General features: G+C 39.2%; 1 protein-coding gene across 1 annotated transcript; it reads left to right on the plus strand.

Annotated features, from left to right (window-relative positions):
* The first annotated feature begins 946 nt into the window (after positions 1-946).
* On the plus strand, positions 947-10,737 carry LOC139738008 (glycoprotein-N-acetylgalactosamine 3-beta-galactosyltransferase 1-like). The gene is made up of 3 exons (XM_071648674.1): positions 947-1,062; positions 2,700-3,775; positions 9,203-10,737. The coding sequence occupies exons 2-3, from the start codon at positions 2,765-2,767 to the stop codon at positions 9,491-9,493; spliced, it is 1,302 nt and encodes a 433-aa protein (XP_071504775.1). The 5' UTR covers positions 947-1,062; positions 2,700-2,764; the 3' UTR covers positions 9,494-10,737.
* Positions 10,738-14,393: the final 3,656 nt, after the last annotated feature.

A 14,393-nucleotide genomic window follows, 5' to 3' on the forward strand; every position in this document is an offset into this window, starting at 1 on the left:
CGCGCCCCCGGTGCACCCCGAGCCTCCCACCCCCCCCCCCCCCCCCCCCCCGCCGGAGTCGCCACTGAGTAATGCAATGTTGTCTGGTGGAAGTCAAGAACCCCGTTCATGATGCGTACACAATGATCTGTAGGCAAACATTTTCTCCTAGGTTTGAACTTATTGAAGAACAAAACCAAACAAAACTAACTTCTAAAGGAACAACTTGACTTTCGTTTCCTTCTTTCTTTTCCCAGCTGGTCGAAATCTGCCACATATCTTGACTATGCTTGTACATGCTTACAAGGGGCAAGCTTTGTTTGTGTAGTGTGTATCTAACGTTTCCTATTGGTCTATACACAGTACATGCTGCCTATACTGTTTCGGGTAACAATAAATATGTACCGCAATCTGCAATAGCGTTGAGAAATTGAGAAACCCATACGCTCCTAAACTGCTTGGTTATTAACCTCTTCCCTTCGCTCAATGTAAATAAAGAAAGTCAGCAGAACCGGGGTGCTGCATTGGTGTTTTTTATCCCCCTACTTTGGGGAGTCTGCAAAGAAAAAAAAAGGCGAGAAAAAAAATTGGGAAGAAAATCTCAACACACTTTTCCCAATGTTCCGTCCAGATACATTTCTCATCTGAACGTGAGGGAGGGGACCACAACCCCCCCCCCCCACGCCACCCCCCCCCCCCCCAAAAAAAAAAGAAGCTACTCTGCCCTTTGATACAGTAATTTGGAGGGGGGGAAGGTGCGCGGCCCGTGGGGAGAGGCGGGCGGGGGGGGGGGGGGGTGTCGGGAAGAGCTGGTTAGCGAGGAGGAGTGGGCGGGTTCTTCACCACAGTTGGTTCCCCGTGGCTGTTTTATATCAGGGAGGTGAGACGTGACGAAACCTCCTCCCCGCATGCATGCTGTTGATCAAGGATCGTACCGTTTGTACACTCACTTGGTTGTATTGTAAATCGTCATTTCAGCCACTTTGTGTACGCATACGTGGATGGCCTGTTTTAATACGGCCGGTTGTCTCCTTCAGGAATGCAGTGCTATTGCATGGGACTGGTCAGAAATGTGGTAAAACTGTAAGTAACATGTGATGATGACTTCCACAGAGCCCAATGAGTTGTTTACATAGTTTTCATTTACAGTGATGAATAGTAGTCCTGGCCCTGTTGTCTATGTTTACCTACTGTTTTATCAGTCCCACTCGTGCGTCTAGATGTCGGAGTCCGTGCACCCATTTTATATATAACTGTCTCGTCTTTTAGATTTCTAGTCTAGTATTGGCATTTTTACTTGGTTGTTTGCATTGCAATTGCATTTGAAATTAGGTTTGGCAGAGATTGATATGAATTTTGAACTAGGATGCACTTCTTTTAGGGTTTCTTCTTGTGCACATGCACAACTGTGTGATTTGACATTCGTCATGTTTGTAAATTGTAGGATCTAGATCTACCGTGTAGATCTAACATTAGACCACATCTTTAATTTTATAGAGGACCCTATGTAACTTTACTGCACTTTAAATTGTAGTGGTGTTTTTACCTATTCTATGGACACCTATGGATGATTTTGAATGCAGGCTGAGCCTCTATATTCATATCCAGGTTTGATCCTTCTTGAAATGAGCTGGGTCATGGCCAGGTGAAGTGGCGTCAAACTTTAGATTTGCACAAGATGCCATGTGTTCAAGGAAATTGAGCCTTTATCAACTGGAGACATTGCTGTGATTTTTTTTAAAATCAATTTAAATATCATGCACTCATTTCATGACTTATTAACTTACATTCTATATCACTTGTGATGGATGAATGAGCACAATATTGGGTACAAATAAGTGATAGTGTATGAAAATTTTTACAGTTTCTGAGTAAACATTTATGTGTCATAATTTCTCTCTGTGTCCAAGTTTGTATTAGACTTTAGTGTGACTAAATCTCTGCCAGTTTTTTCAATAGTAAATGTTTTATTGAATTGAATTTAAGAGGTTTTAAAGGGAACATAAACCCCAAGAGCAGTGTGGATTGAGTGAAAGCAGCAACATTACCTAGTAGAACATATCGAATCAGTGAAAGTTTTGAGGAAAATCGGACAATCGATGCAAAAGTTATGAATTTTTTAAGTTTTGGTGTTGGAACCGCTGGATGAGGAGACTACTATAGGTGATGACATATGAGTGGACAACAATATAAAGAAAATATAGAGAAAATTCCACAAAAATTAATTTTTCATGAAAATTACAAATTCCATCAACTTGATACTGACTTATGTTAAGGGTAGCAATTATCCCCATTGCTTTCTGAAAGTGGTTAGTCAAGTGCTCTTTCATAATGCTAGAAAAGTGAATTTTTGTTGAATTTTCTTTATATTTTCTTTGTATTGTTGTCCTCTCATACGTCATAACCTCTCGTAGCCTCCTCATCCAGCCGTTCCAACACAAAAATGTTAAAAATTCATAACTTTTGTACATATATACATGTTTTCAATTTGGCAGCTTACACTTTATACGTAGTGTATGTAGCTACTGATAACGACAAAATCTAGCAAGCCAAATGTTCACATTTATTTAACTCCTTTCACCATTATCACAGTTTGCTGTATGTGCATAAAAATTTCCACATTTATAATGAAAAATGCCATGTTTACTGTGCAACTACAATATAAAGTGACAAATTTGTTACCTATCAACTGATTTTTTTTTTCTCCTCACAAAATGCAGGATGACTCAGTGGAGAGGAGGAGGAACTCTGGCTTGACATACAGAGCAGACAATCAACCATCACCATGGAGATTAGAAACATCATGTCACTGGCCCTAGGACTTGTTGCCGGGGTGATGTTTGGCATTGTCTACAGCAAGTACGAGGACTATTCCACCTTCCATGATGTACGAATTCAATCAGTCGCTCAGCAGCACGTGGAAGGAAATAGAAGGGACAACATAAGAGGACTGTTGCGTTTCCATGGCAACAATGCCACAGTCGGTAAGAAGGAGAGTCTTGCAGCCAGCAAGCCACTGGAGTATGCAGTGGGCGGCAAAAGTTTTTACCTGAAATTCGATAGTCTGGACAGCATGCCATCCAAATCAGAAGCGGACTTGCAGAAAGATTTGCAGTTAGCAACCATCGCTGAGTGGCAGACGTTTGACCCTCTGCATGATGCAGATATGTTAAAGTCTTTATTGTCTGTCTTTTGCGTTGTGCCAATTGGAACATCCAGTGTACCCCAACATGGTAAAGCAGCAGCCCAGTCATGGACAAAGCACTGTAACGACTACATCATGCTCAGTAGTGTAGACAACGAGCTGTATAAAGTAAAAAACATTGGGGTGGCAGATAAACATGTGAGTCCGTGGGAACGTACGAAGAGGGTCCTTGCATATGCCCTTGAACACCATCCGAACCATGACTGGTACGTGAAAGTGGAGCACGATACGTTTTTGGTCCTCGAGAACTTCCGCTACATGATCCTGGCGCACCGCACTGGAGTGCCGGGTTTCGCCGGACACGTCATTCAGACGAACGACGCGCATGGGTCGGTGATTGCACTGAGCAAATTTGGGCTTTCAAAGGCAGTGACAGTGTTCCCAAATTGCAATGGTCTTTTTGGGGGCCAAGAGGATTATAAAGAACTTGAGGCATGTCTGAAGCAGGCCGGAATCAAAGCCAGCACAGATGCCCGCGATGGACAAGGGGTGAACCAATTCCAGATGGTTCAAGCCAAACCAAATTTACCCCTTAATGCTCACAAAACAGTAGATTGGTCCTGGCGTTCCATAGTTAACCCTGAAAATGTGGTAAGATTTCCATTTCCAGTTACTTTTTTTTCAAAGGCTCTGTTTGTTAAAGAAGCAACTTTTTCTGGAGTTTCTGTTCAACATTTTTCATTAAATGTCAATTAACAATGTAATGTAATATTTGAATATCTGACTAATTGTATGGTACATTTGTTACAATCAGTTATGTGCTCATGTTTTAGAATGTAAGAATACTCAGACATGTTTGTCTTCACCAGCAACACTGATTTGAATGCAAGTGTGCTTGCATTCGATCATGGAGCTGTATGCACTTTATGGTTTGATGTTCTGTCTCATGTTTTGTGCACAAATTTTGAAAGTACCAATGACAGTTTGATGTTTCTTTGGTTTTGCACAGTATGTTTTTCACTTGTTTGATTAAATTGTTATTTTGAGCATGTTTTAAATTCTTGAGGATGTTACATGACATGTTGCTGGCTTCTGAGTACATGTATGTTGCACAAGAATTTGAGCATGTTGCAGCAACATGCTCAAACCGCTTGTGGACCACCCTGCACCATTGTGTTATCCAATGTCTGACCTGTATCACGATAGTATGTGTACAGTATCTGCACCAAACTATGGAGATTGTACTGTACTTTGGGGGGGGGGGGGCATAAGAGCTACACTTGTACCTCAATACCTTCACATGCCTATGGTTAAAGGTACAGTTTGTTTACCTGTGGGAGCAGTGATTTAAAAATGTTTTAGATGTCACATTTTATGCATATGTGTTGGTCAGTTGTATCACAAAACATCCTACCATGTAAACATTTTGCAATAAAGCCTAAAATATAAGGAGATATCACTGTTTTCTCAATAAACCGTAACTACATACGGTTTAGTCTAGAAACATTTTTATTATAACTATTGTTCACATTTTGTAAAGTTAACAGTACTTAACATTAATTATACTGATTCAAATTTTAACATCGGTTGTTTCTATCCCTAACTCACATTTCAAAACTATTCTGAAGCACTAAAGTTGGGTTTTTGTTTCATCTGCAAATGGTAAATTATACCTTTAAAACATGAGAAAAAAAGAAGAAGCTTAGCTCCAAGGAATTATTAAACACCATAGAGTGGTTAGACTCTCACTGTAAAGTGACTGGAGATATTAAAAGTGACTATAAGCAACTTCACTACAGTGTTACAGGGTTCCACCTGTGATACTAAACTTGCAGCCTGGCACAGAAGTAGTTCCAATCAATGAGTGACTTGTACATTCAGAGCCAGTTATTCAAACATTGCATATTTATAATCCAATGAGCTCGCAAACACAGGAGCTCTGGATTCTCGTGATATGCACGATTGAACGCATGCAATGCAGAGAAAAGCAAACATGTTGATATTGATCTCAAGTGTACAGAGAAACTAATCTGATTTTTCTGGGTGTGAGGATATGACAAACATTGTGAAGCACTGGAAAAATGGTGTGTGTTGCTTGTGTGGTGTCCTGGTCAGTGACTACAAATATTTCTGACTCTTACATAGTAAGAAAATTAATACTCTTGAAGGGGAATTCTAAACCAGTTAAAAGTTTTTCTGATGAGAAAGAGTAAAATTCTTTCAGCACAACAGTGAAAACTGGATCAATATTGGATGAAATTTAGGGCAGTTATGAAATTGTAAAGTTTTGATAATTTCTGCAAAACAGTTCTCATACAGTTAATGTGAATATTGCAAATGAATAAGCTGATAATGCTATCACCTCCCAATTTTCCATGAATTCTGTAGGGGAAAAAAACTGAGGAAAATGCACTCTTTCTGCCACAAAAGTGTGAAACAAACAATAAAACTGAATAACTTCAAAATTATGATCAGAGAGATATTTGTATTTCAGTTTGAGAATGGATGTATTCAACAAAAATCAGAAATTTCAAGATTTTGTTTACAAACTATATAAGGCAAGTTGTGAGGTGATGACATTATCAACTCACTCGTTTGATATTCCTATTGACATTTCAAGAAGTGTTTTTTATGCCTCCGCCACGAAGTGGTGCCGGAGGCATTATGTTTTCGGGTTGTCCGTCCGTCCGTCCGTCCGTCCGTCCGTCCGTCCGTCCGTCCGTCCTTCCGTCCGTCCGTCCTTCTGTCCATCCGTAATGAATTTTGTGGACAAGGTAACTATCAAAACCTGTTGAGGTATCCTAATGAAACTTGGCATGTATGTGTATTAGGGGGTGAAGTTGTGCCTATCAACTTTTGGGTGCACATGCTCAAGGTCAAAGGTCAAAAGGTCAAGGTCAAATACATAAAATTTCACTATTTCCACCATATCTATTGAATGCCTGAAGATATTTTCTTGAAACTTAGTGTATACATGTATTACCCAATTAAGATTCTCTGGTGAAAGTTTGGGTCATGAGGTCAAAGGTCAAAGGTCAAAAGGTCAGGGTCAAATACATACAATTTCACTATTGCCACCATATCTATTGAATGCCTGAAGATATTTTCTTGAAATTTAGTGTATACATGTATTACCCAATTAAGATTCTCTGGTGAAAGTTTGGGTCATGGGGTCAAAGGTCAAAAGGTCAGGGTCAAATACATAAAATTTCACTATTTCCACCATATCTATTGAATGCCTAAAGATATGTTCTTGAAACTTAGTGTATACATGTATTACCCAATTAAGATTCTCTGGTGAAAGTTTGGGTCATGAGGTCAAAGGTCAAAGGTCAAAAGGTCAGGGTCAAATACATAAAATTTCACTATTTCCACCATATCTATTGAATGCCTGAAGATATTTTCTTGAAATTTAGTGTATACATGTATTACCCAATTAAGATTCTCTGGTGAAAGTTTGGGTCATGAGGTCAAAGGTCAAAAGGTCAAGTAAAAGTATTAAAACTTCTTTTTTTTATCCGTACCTTGGAAAATTGTTCAAGGTATCTTCATGGAACATAGTATATACATGTACTGACTGGAAGTGATTATCTAAAGAATGTAGGGTTCATGGGGTCAAAGGTCAGGGTCAAAGGTCAAGTGCAACACTTCAAAATTTTACTATTTCCCTCATATTTATGCAATGCCAGCAGGGTTATTTTTTTTTTTACACTTGGTGTATGCATGTGTAACCTAATAGAAATTCTCTGGAAAGTTTTTTTTTCTTCTTTTTTTGCCTCAAAGGTCAAAAGGTCAAAGATCAAGTGAAAGTGCTGAACTAACTTTTTCCTCCATATCTCGGAAGTGGCTCAAGTTATCTTGAAACTTAGTACATATTATGCATGTTCTACCTGAAAGTGATTATCTTATGAATTTTAGGGTCAAGGGCCAGATGAAAATGGTAACAATTTACTATTCAATTCAGAAATTGCACTTTTTTTCCACACCTGTACCTTGAAAATTACTCAATGCCTAAATGTATGAATGGGTCAGAGTCAAGTTAAAGTCCTTAAATCCCTAGATACATGCTCTCCTATTCATCGAATTAAACCTAGGTCAAGGAAGGTGAACATTCAACACATTTGTGACAAACTTGTCATTTCAATATTTTGCCAATTTTGTGAAAATGTAATCACACATTGTCCACATGTACCATCTAGACCTATTGGGAAAATCATGCATTACGGCGGAGGCATGCCAGTCGCCAAAGCGACATTTCTAGTTGTTTTTGTTTTTGGATAAGGAAAGCTTCCTGATTTCATGAGTGCCGTAATCTCTATCTGATTTTAGAGCAAATTTTCTTTGTTGTGCATAAAACATTTTCCTCTTTCTTAGGAGATTTAATTGTAACTGCTCCAGAATTCCCCTCAAAAGAGTCACAGTAGATTGTTTCAACAGCCAATTATCATTTTTGTCTCGCCCACCGGAGGTGAAGGCGAGACTAAGGGATCCAAATGGCGTCCGTCCGTCGTCCGTCGTCCGTCCGTCGTCCGTCCGTCGTCCGTCCGTCGTCCGTCCGTCGTCCGTCCGTCGTCCGTCCGTCGTCCGTCACAAATGTTAAAGTTTACCTGCAAGACTCTCTTATGATGCATAACTTGGCATCTGTTACAGCAATGGCAGCCACACTTGGGTGATAGAAGCACTAGGGGTATCTTCATGTTATGGTGTTGTCAGAGGTCATATGATGATGTCAAAGGTCATTTGAGGTCATAAATTAAAGAGTATGTGCAAGACTCTCTTTTCTATGTTAAAGTTTACCTGCAAGACTCTCTTTTGACAAATAACTTCACATAAGTTGCTTGGATTACAACCTAACTTGGGTCATAGATGCACTGGGGGTACCTTCATGTTATGGTGCCGTTGGAGGTCACAGGATAAGGTCAAAGGTCATTTGAGGTCAAACGTTAAAGTTTACTTGCAAGACTCTCTTATCACATGTAACTCGACACATGTTGCTACAATGGCAATCAAACTTGGGTGATGGATGCACTAGGGGTACCTTCATGTTATGGTGCCGTAAGAGGTCACATGATAAGGTCAAAGGTCATTTGAGGTCATACGTTTAAGTTTACTTGCAAGACTCTCTTATCACACGTAACTCAGCACATGTTGCTACAATGGCAATCAAACTTGGGTGATGGTAGATGTCTCTTGGGAAGTTGAAGGTAACCACAAGGTCAAAGGTTACAGACAGGGGTCAACGAACTTTTAGGGCCCAATGTTAAGTTTTTAGGGCACATTTCGTTTATGGCTCATAACTTTTGATCCCTTTGTCCGTTTGTGACCAAACTTCGATGGAAGATGTCCCTTGGGGAGGTGAAGGTCGTCACAAGGTCAAAGGTCACAGACGGGTCAACAAACTTTTAGGGCCCAATGTTATTTTTTAGGGCACGTTTTGATTGTGGCTCTTAACTTTTGATCCCTATGTCCGTATGTGACCAAACTTGGACGGTAGATGTCCCTTGGGGAGTTAAAGGTCATCACAAGGTCAAAGGTCACAGAAAGGGGTCAACAAATTTTTAGGGCCCAATGTTAAGTTTTTATGGCGCGTTTCGATTATGGCTCATTACTTTTGATCCCTTTGTCCGTTTGTGACCAAACTTGGATGGTGAATGTCCCTTAGGGTGTTGAAGGTCACCACAAGGTCAAAGGTCATAAGCAGGTCAATTAACTTGTGGGAGTTATAAAAAATATTAATTCCTTGTACGCGAATGGGCGAGACACAATTCGGCGATTGCCTTGTTAATTTACTTGTATTGTAATGTTTATCCTTGATAAGAAGGGAAGTTATGCTTACATAGTAGTGAAGAACTTTACTAATCTGTTTTTAAACACAGATGGGACAATATACCATTTTTTTTAACTGCAATGTTTAACTCTGGCTTGTCTGCAGACTGTTCTGAAGGTACCTTGTGTGGGTAGTTCTTATTAAATGCCCTCACTGATGTGCATTGTATGTTTACTGTATTTTCTGTAGAGTTTGATATTCTGCTTCACCCCAAAGTTGTCTCCTCTTTTTGTCACGCCATCATCCTACAGGGACAGGAGGACTGTTGCCGTGACTACCCCGTCTCATTCCACAAGGTGAGCCCCAACGGTCTCTACATGATGGAGTATGCGGTGTACCACATGCGCCCCTTTGGCATCGGCACGTACATGTGCCCCGCCCTGCAAGATGGCGGGGTAGGGGACCAGGTCGCCGCCCCCATCCCTCCAAAGGAGCAGCAGGCGGAAGGAGAGAAAGTGAGCGTGGAAGGTGGGGATAATACCCAAGACGAGCAGGCGGACACTGCGTTAAGAGTAGAGGTGAACAGTGGGCAGAAGGTATAGGAGACCTGGCAAGCCACGCCTCCGCCAATCAAGGGAATTACAGTGTGGCACACTTGTTTGATGTAGAGGGGAACCAAATTACGACGAGGACCTAAAAACGATGATGATTACCAAGGTTGTTACATCGAGTTGCTTCACAATCTCACGGCTCAAAAAAAAATGAAATAAAATAGATAAATATATAAAAGATAAAGAGTTGGGACCTCCAAATTCACCTTGTTACAAGAAGGTTTTGTTATATCTGATGTCATTAGAACTAGGTTCCACTGTATTAAAGTCTTGACCTGATGTTGGATTCTGTAAAGTTCTTGAAGGTTCTATGGTTGTGTTTTATCTAATCATGTTTCATTTAATCCCCATTTTCTCAATCATCATGCCTGAACATTCATTTTCCAAATCGTTTTTTATAGCCATGATGACAATCCTCATCCTTCAAGGGATTTCACTGTAGCGTTACACAAAATAAGAAATAAACATTGTTACTTTAGTGTAGAGAAGCAACAGATTACTACAATCAATGTGTACATTCCTTTTGCTTCTAAACTGTTCAGAATTAGAAAAATGCTTGCCTTAGAAATGATATAACTTAATAAGATCAAAAGAGTAGAGCAAAAGGGGATGTGAGCTATGAAGTGCCATGTAAAAAAGAAAGCATTCTCAACTTTATTTCCCCAACCTTAAGTTAAGTTTGCCTCCCTGCATACTGCATGCACATATTATTTTTATATTCGTGGTAAAGATTTCTTATTTCAGTCTGTGTGTGTGTGTGTGTGTGTGTGTGTGTGTGTGTGTGTGTGTGTGTGTAAGCGCACAGTCACTGTCAAGCTACTAACACTCAAAAGTAATACACGGAGTATTTGAATTGTCTCATCATTTTCTTCTCCTCTTCAAATGTTGAAGAATCAACATTCCATGCATGCCATTTCCACTAAACTTTTCAAAATGCTGGAAGTGCAGCTATGATCTCTGAGGTTCATTGAGGTTTCTTGTTCTTGCTCTGTTAATGCCACTATACGAGGACAATCATTGCAAAGAAACTCGCCATTACAGAGTCCATGGGACCAAAACATACAATGTACATGTGTTGCCATCTCTAATATCGAATCATCATCTTTAAGTTTCCCTTTGAGGAGGTGTGTCTGCTCGGAATAATTCCAATCAGGGAAATTATATTTTTTCCTTCTCCTAGAACATTTTTTTCTGAAGAGAGAGAGAATGAAAGAGAGAATGAGCAAGGAAGAGAGTGAGAATGTTTGTGTGTGTTGCTTTCTGTCTGTCTCTGTGTCTGTGGGTATGTGTGTGTTCATAATAGAGACAGAGTGGGGGGGGGGTGGGGAACACTCTCTTTCTCATTTGAATTATCCTGTGTGCAATGCTGATTCTACATACAGTACGCCAGATATTTTGCAGTGTTATAATTTTTGTGAAGCTTGTATGCCTACTCACATTTTCCAAAATTAATGACGCTCAAAAATGTTGCAGAATTGCAATGCATGCTATTAACACTATGATGAGAGAAACTTTCTTTTCTCTTGAAAGCAATAAGATTTATTTCTTAGTACATCACTGACGATTCTTCATCATGAATCAAAGCTACTCATGAAAAACGACTTGCAATTTCAAATTTCAAAATCACTTTCTCGGGAAATATATGTATGGTATATACAGTATACAGTATGACTCTTTATGCCAAGTTGCTACAAGTCCACTGTAGAAAATATGGTTACAGTTCGATATTCCGAAGGTTTGTTATTCCGAAGGTTCGTTATTCCTAAAGTTCGTTATTCCGAAGATTCGTTATTCCGAAGGTTCGTTAATCCGAAAATGAAATAAGGTTCGTTATTCCAAAGGCTCGTTAATCCGAAAATGAAACAAAGCTCATTATTCGGAAGGTTAGTTACGGACCCAATTTCTTTGTCGGATCAACGAACCTTCGGAATAACGAACCCTATTTCATTTTCAGATTAACGAACCTTCGGAATAACGAACAGCACCCAGAAAATATATGGACTTCATTCAGTTATACTGATAATTTGTTGATTTCTTGAAGTGTACATATGTATAATGTATAGTTTTATACTCAGTACATCTATTACAGATGGATAGTGAGGTAGTGAATGCATGTGGGTTGAAAGAAAAAGAAAAAACTTTATATGTATTGTATGTTCAAGGGTTAATTTCTTTCTTTTTTATCAAGTGCAGATGGTGTCTAGACAGTGTGTATACCACTTTCAATTGAATGCATCTAAATTTTTGTTGTTGATGATACAGTTTTCAAATTGTGTAAGTCTCTAAATGTACATGTAAACCATATTTGTTGTGATACCATGCCTTTGAAGTGCCAATAACATAATAAGGAAAAAAATAGAAATGGCTGTAAGGTATTTATTTTCCTTGTTGGAATTTGTGTACCCACAGACATGGCCCCTGGTGTGTGCTGTTTTAGTTATTATGCTGTAACTGTCAAGGAATAGAACATAATGATTTTAATTCAACCAATCTTGTCACATAACTGGTCATCTTGTAACAATTTTTTATGCCTCCGCCACGAAGTGGTGCCGGAGGCATTATGTTTTCGGGTTGTCCGTCCGTCCGTACGTACGTCCGTACGTCCGTCCGCTTTCGTTTACGCGATAACTTGAGTAATATTGACTGGAATTTTACCAAACTTGTTCCAAGTATGAAGTATGATGGGGCAATTATTTGATTAGATTTTGGGTGAAATCGGCTGAAGGTCAAAGGTCAAAGGTCAAGGTCAAATCATGAAATTGTATCTGTTTACGCGATAACTCAAGACTGGATCGAGCAAATTTCACCAAACTTTGTTGGAGGATAATGTATGATAGGACAATTACTTGATTAGTTTTTCAGTGAAATCGGACAGAGGTCAAAGGTCAAAGATCAAGGTCAAATCCTAAAATTCATCTGCTTATGTGATAACTCGAAACTGGATGAAGCAGCTTTCACCAAACTTGGTCCAAGGATGATGTATGATGTGACAATAAGTTGAGTAGACTTTAGTTACATTGGCAAGAGGTCAAAGGTCAAAAGGTCAAGGTCAAATGCTATAAATGTTACAATTTCCCCCATATCTATGCAATTCCCAAAGGTATTTTCTTGAAACTTGGTGTGGACATGTACTACTGCGTAGAGATTCTCCAGAGAGGGTTTCACGTCATAAGGTCAAAGGTCAAAAGGTCAAAGGTCTAAGGTTAGGTGAAAATGTTGCATTATCACTTTTCTCGCAAATGGTTCAATGTATCTTTGTGGAACTTGGTACATACGCATGTACTGACGGGCAGGGATTATCTAGGGAATTTAGGGGTCATGAGTCAATAGTCAAGGGGTCAAAGGTCAAGGTCAACTCCTCAAAATTTTACTATTTCCCTCATATACTACATGTAGTATATGCAATGTTTGCATTATTACTTTCAAAACTTAATACATGCATTACCTGATGGAGATTCTCTGGGAAATTTCCAGCCAGAAGGTCAAAGGTCAAAGGTTAAGGGTCAAAGGCTAGGTTTCAATGCCTCCCCCCCGCCCCCCCCCCCCCCCCCAAAGGAAAAAAAAATGTTTTGTACCGTTATTACACTCTTTCTTCATACCTTGGAAATTACTCATTGCATAAACTTACAAAAAGGTCCGTCAGAATGCAAGTAAAAATTCTCAATTCCCCAAATATGTGTACCTACACTCCTAGAAAAATATAGCAAACCCAGTTCAAGACATTTCTGACAAACCTGCCATTTCAATATTTTGCCAGTTATGTGAAACTGTCATGGATCACACATTGTGAAGACATTGTACTATACGCTTATTGGGAGAATCATGCATTATGGCGGAGGCATCAGTCGCCATAGCGACATTTCTAGTTTTTTTTTTTAATCTGAAAGTATGGTAATGAATTGTAAAGGAATTTGTTGCTACAAGGTCAGTAATTGTGATCAAGTGAGTCCTTGTAAAGGAAAGGAGAGTAGTGTGTTGAAAAAAAAAGCTGGTATTATATGAATGAGGAAGGATTAATTTTGTGCAGATTTTTCAATTTCTGATATTTTCTCTCACCAAAAGCCACAGCAACAGCAAATGAATAAATCAATTTAAAATGATGGCATGCCATACCAGTTTATCCAAAAAAAATATTTTGCCATACAGAATCCTTGACTCCTTTAACCCACTGAAGACAAGTCCCGAGTGTACTCGGGCTCGTGTCTATGGGCAATTCCACGGTAACTGACGTTACGCGTAAGGATTTTCATGAAATTGTTTACGTTGTAGTTTTGTGAATGAAAGCACCTGGGGCTTGCAATTAGCATTGATGAATGAGTTCATGAGAATGAAGAAATTGGTGGAAAGTTTTTCTCTCAAACTGCATTTCTTCTCAGATAGCAAGTGAAAATGTGTCGGTAACTGACGTTACAGAGAAAGGACATGGAAAATTATGGTGTAGATTTAAATGGAAATATCTCATGTCCCTGACTTCTAGCCTTTATGTGGTTAATATGGCAATACACCTAAGTTCTTAGGAACAGGTGTGCAAAATAATGTGCACCCTAGATATTTCCTTTTAGCACCATGCCAGTTTCAGTGAAGGCATGATGGTAACTGATGTTACGCTTACATTTGCCATAGGGTTTACACAGGCAAAATCATGGTTGGGAGTAGTTTTGTGATATTTCATAATTCTGACCTTTCAGAATGATTTGCTTGATATGGAATCATACCTTGGTTCATCAATTATAAATACACAAATGAAGTGAAACATTAGTCCATTTTCTTTGTGTTCTGTGAAAACTTAAAGGTAAACATGTCAGTAACTGACGTTATACATACTTTTGCTATGGGGTTTACAGAGAACTAATTTATTTAACAGGTTATTACAGTGTATACTGCTGCAGTA

This window comes from Diadema antillarum, unplaced genomic scaffold (assembly GCF_040938485.1).
Source record: "Diadema antillarum isolate AM-2024a unplaced genomic scaffold, OU_Dant_1.0 seq00000718_RagTag, whole genome shotgun sequence".
NCBI lineage: Eukaryota > Metazoa > Echinodermata > Echinoidea > Diadematoida > Diadematidae > Diadema > Diadema antillarum.

Excerpts from the sequence above, each read along its gene's own strand:
- LOC139738008 (XM_071648674.1), top strand. The coding sequence starts at position 2,765 with ATGGAGATTAGAAACATCATGTCACTGGCCCTAGGACTTGTTGCCGGG. Across the intron at positions 3,776-9,202 it reads TAGTTAACCCTGAAAATGTG|GGACAGGAGGACTGTTGCCG; the intron begins GTAAGATTTCCA and ends ATCATCCTACAG.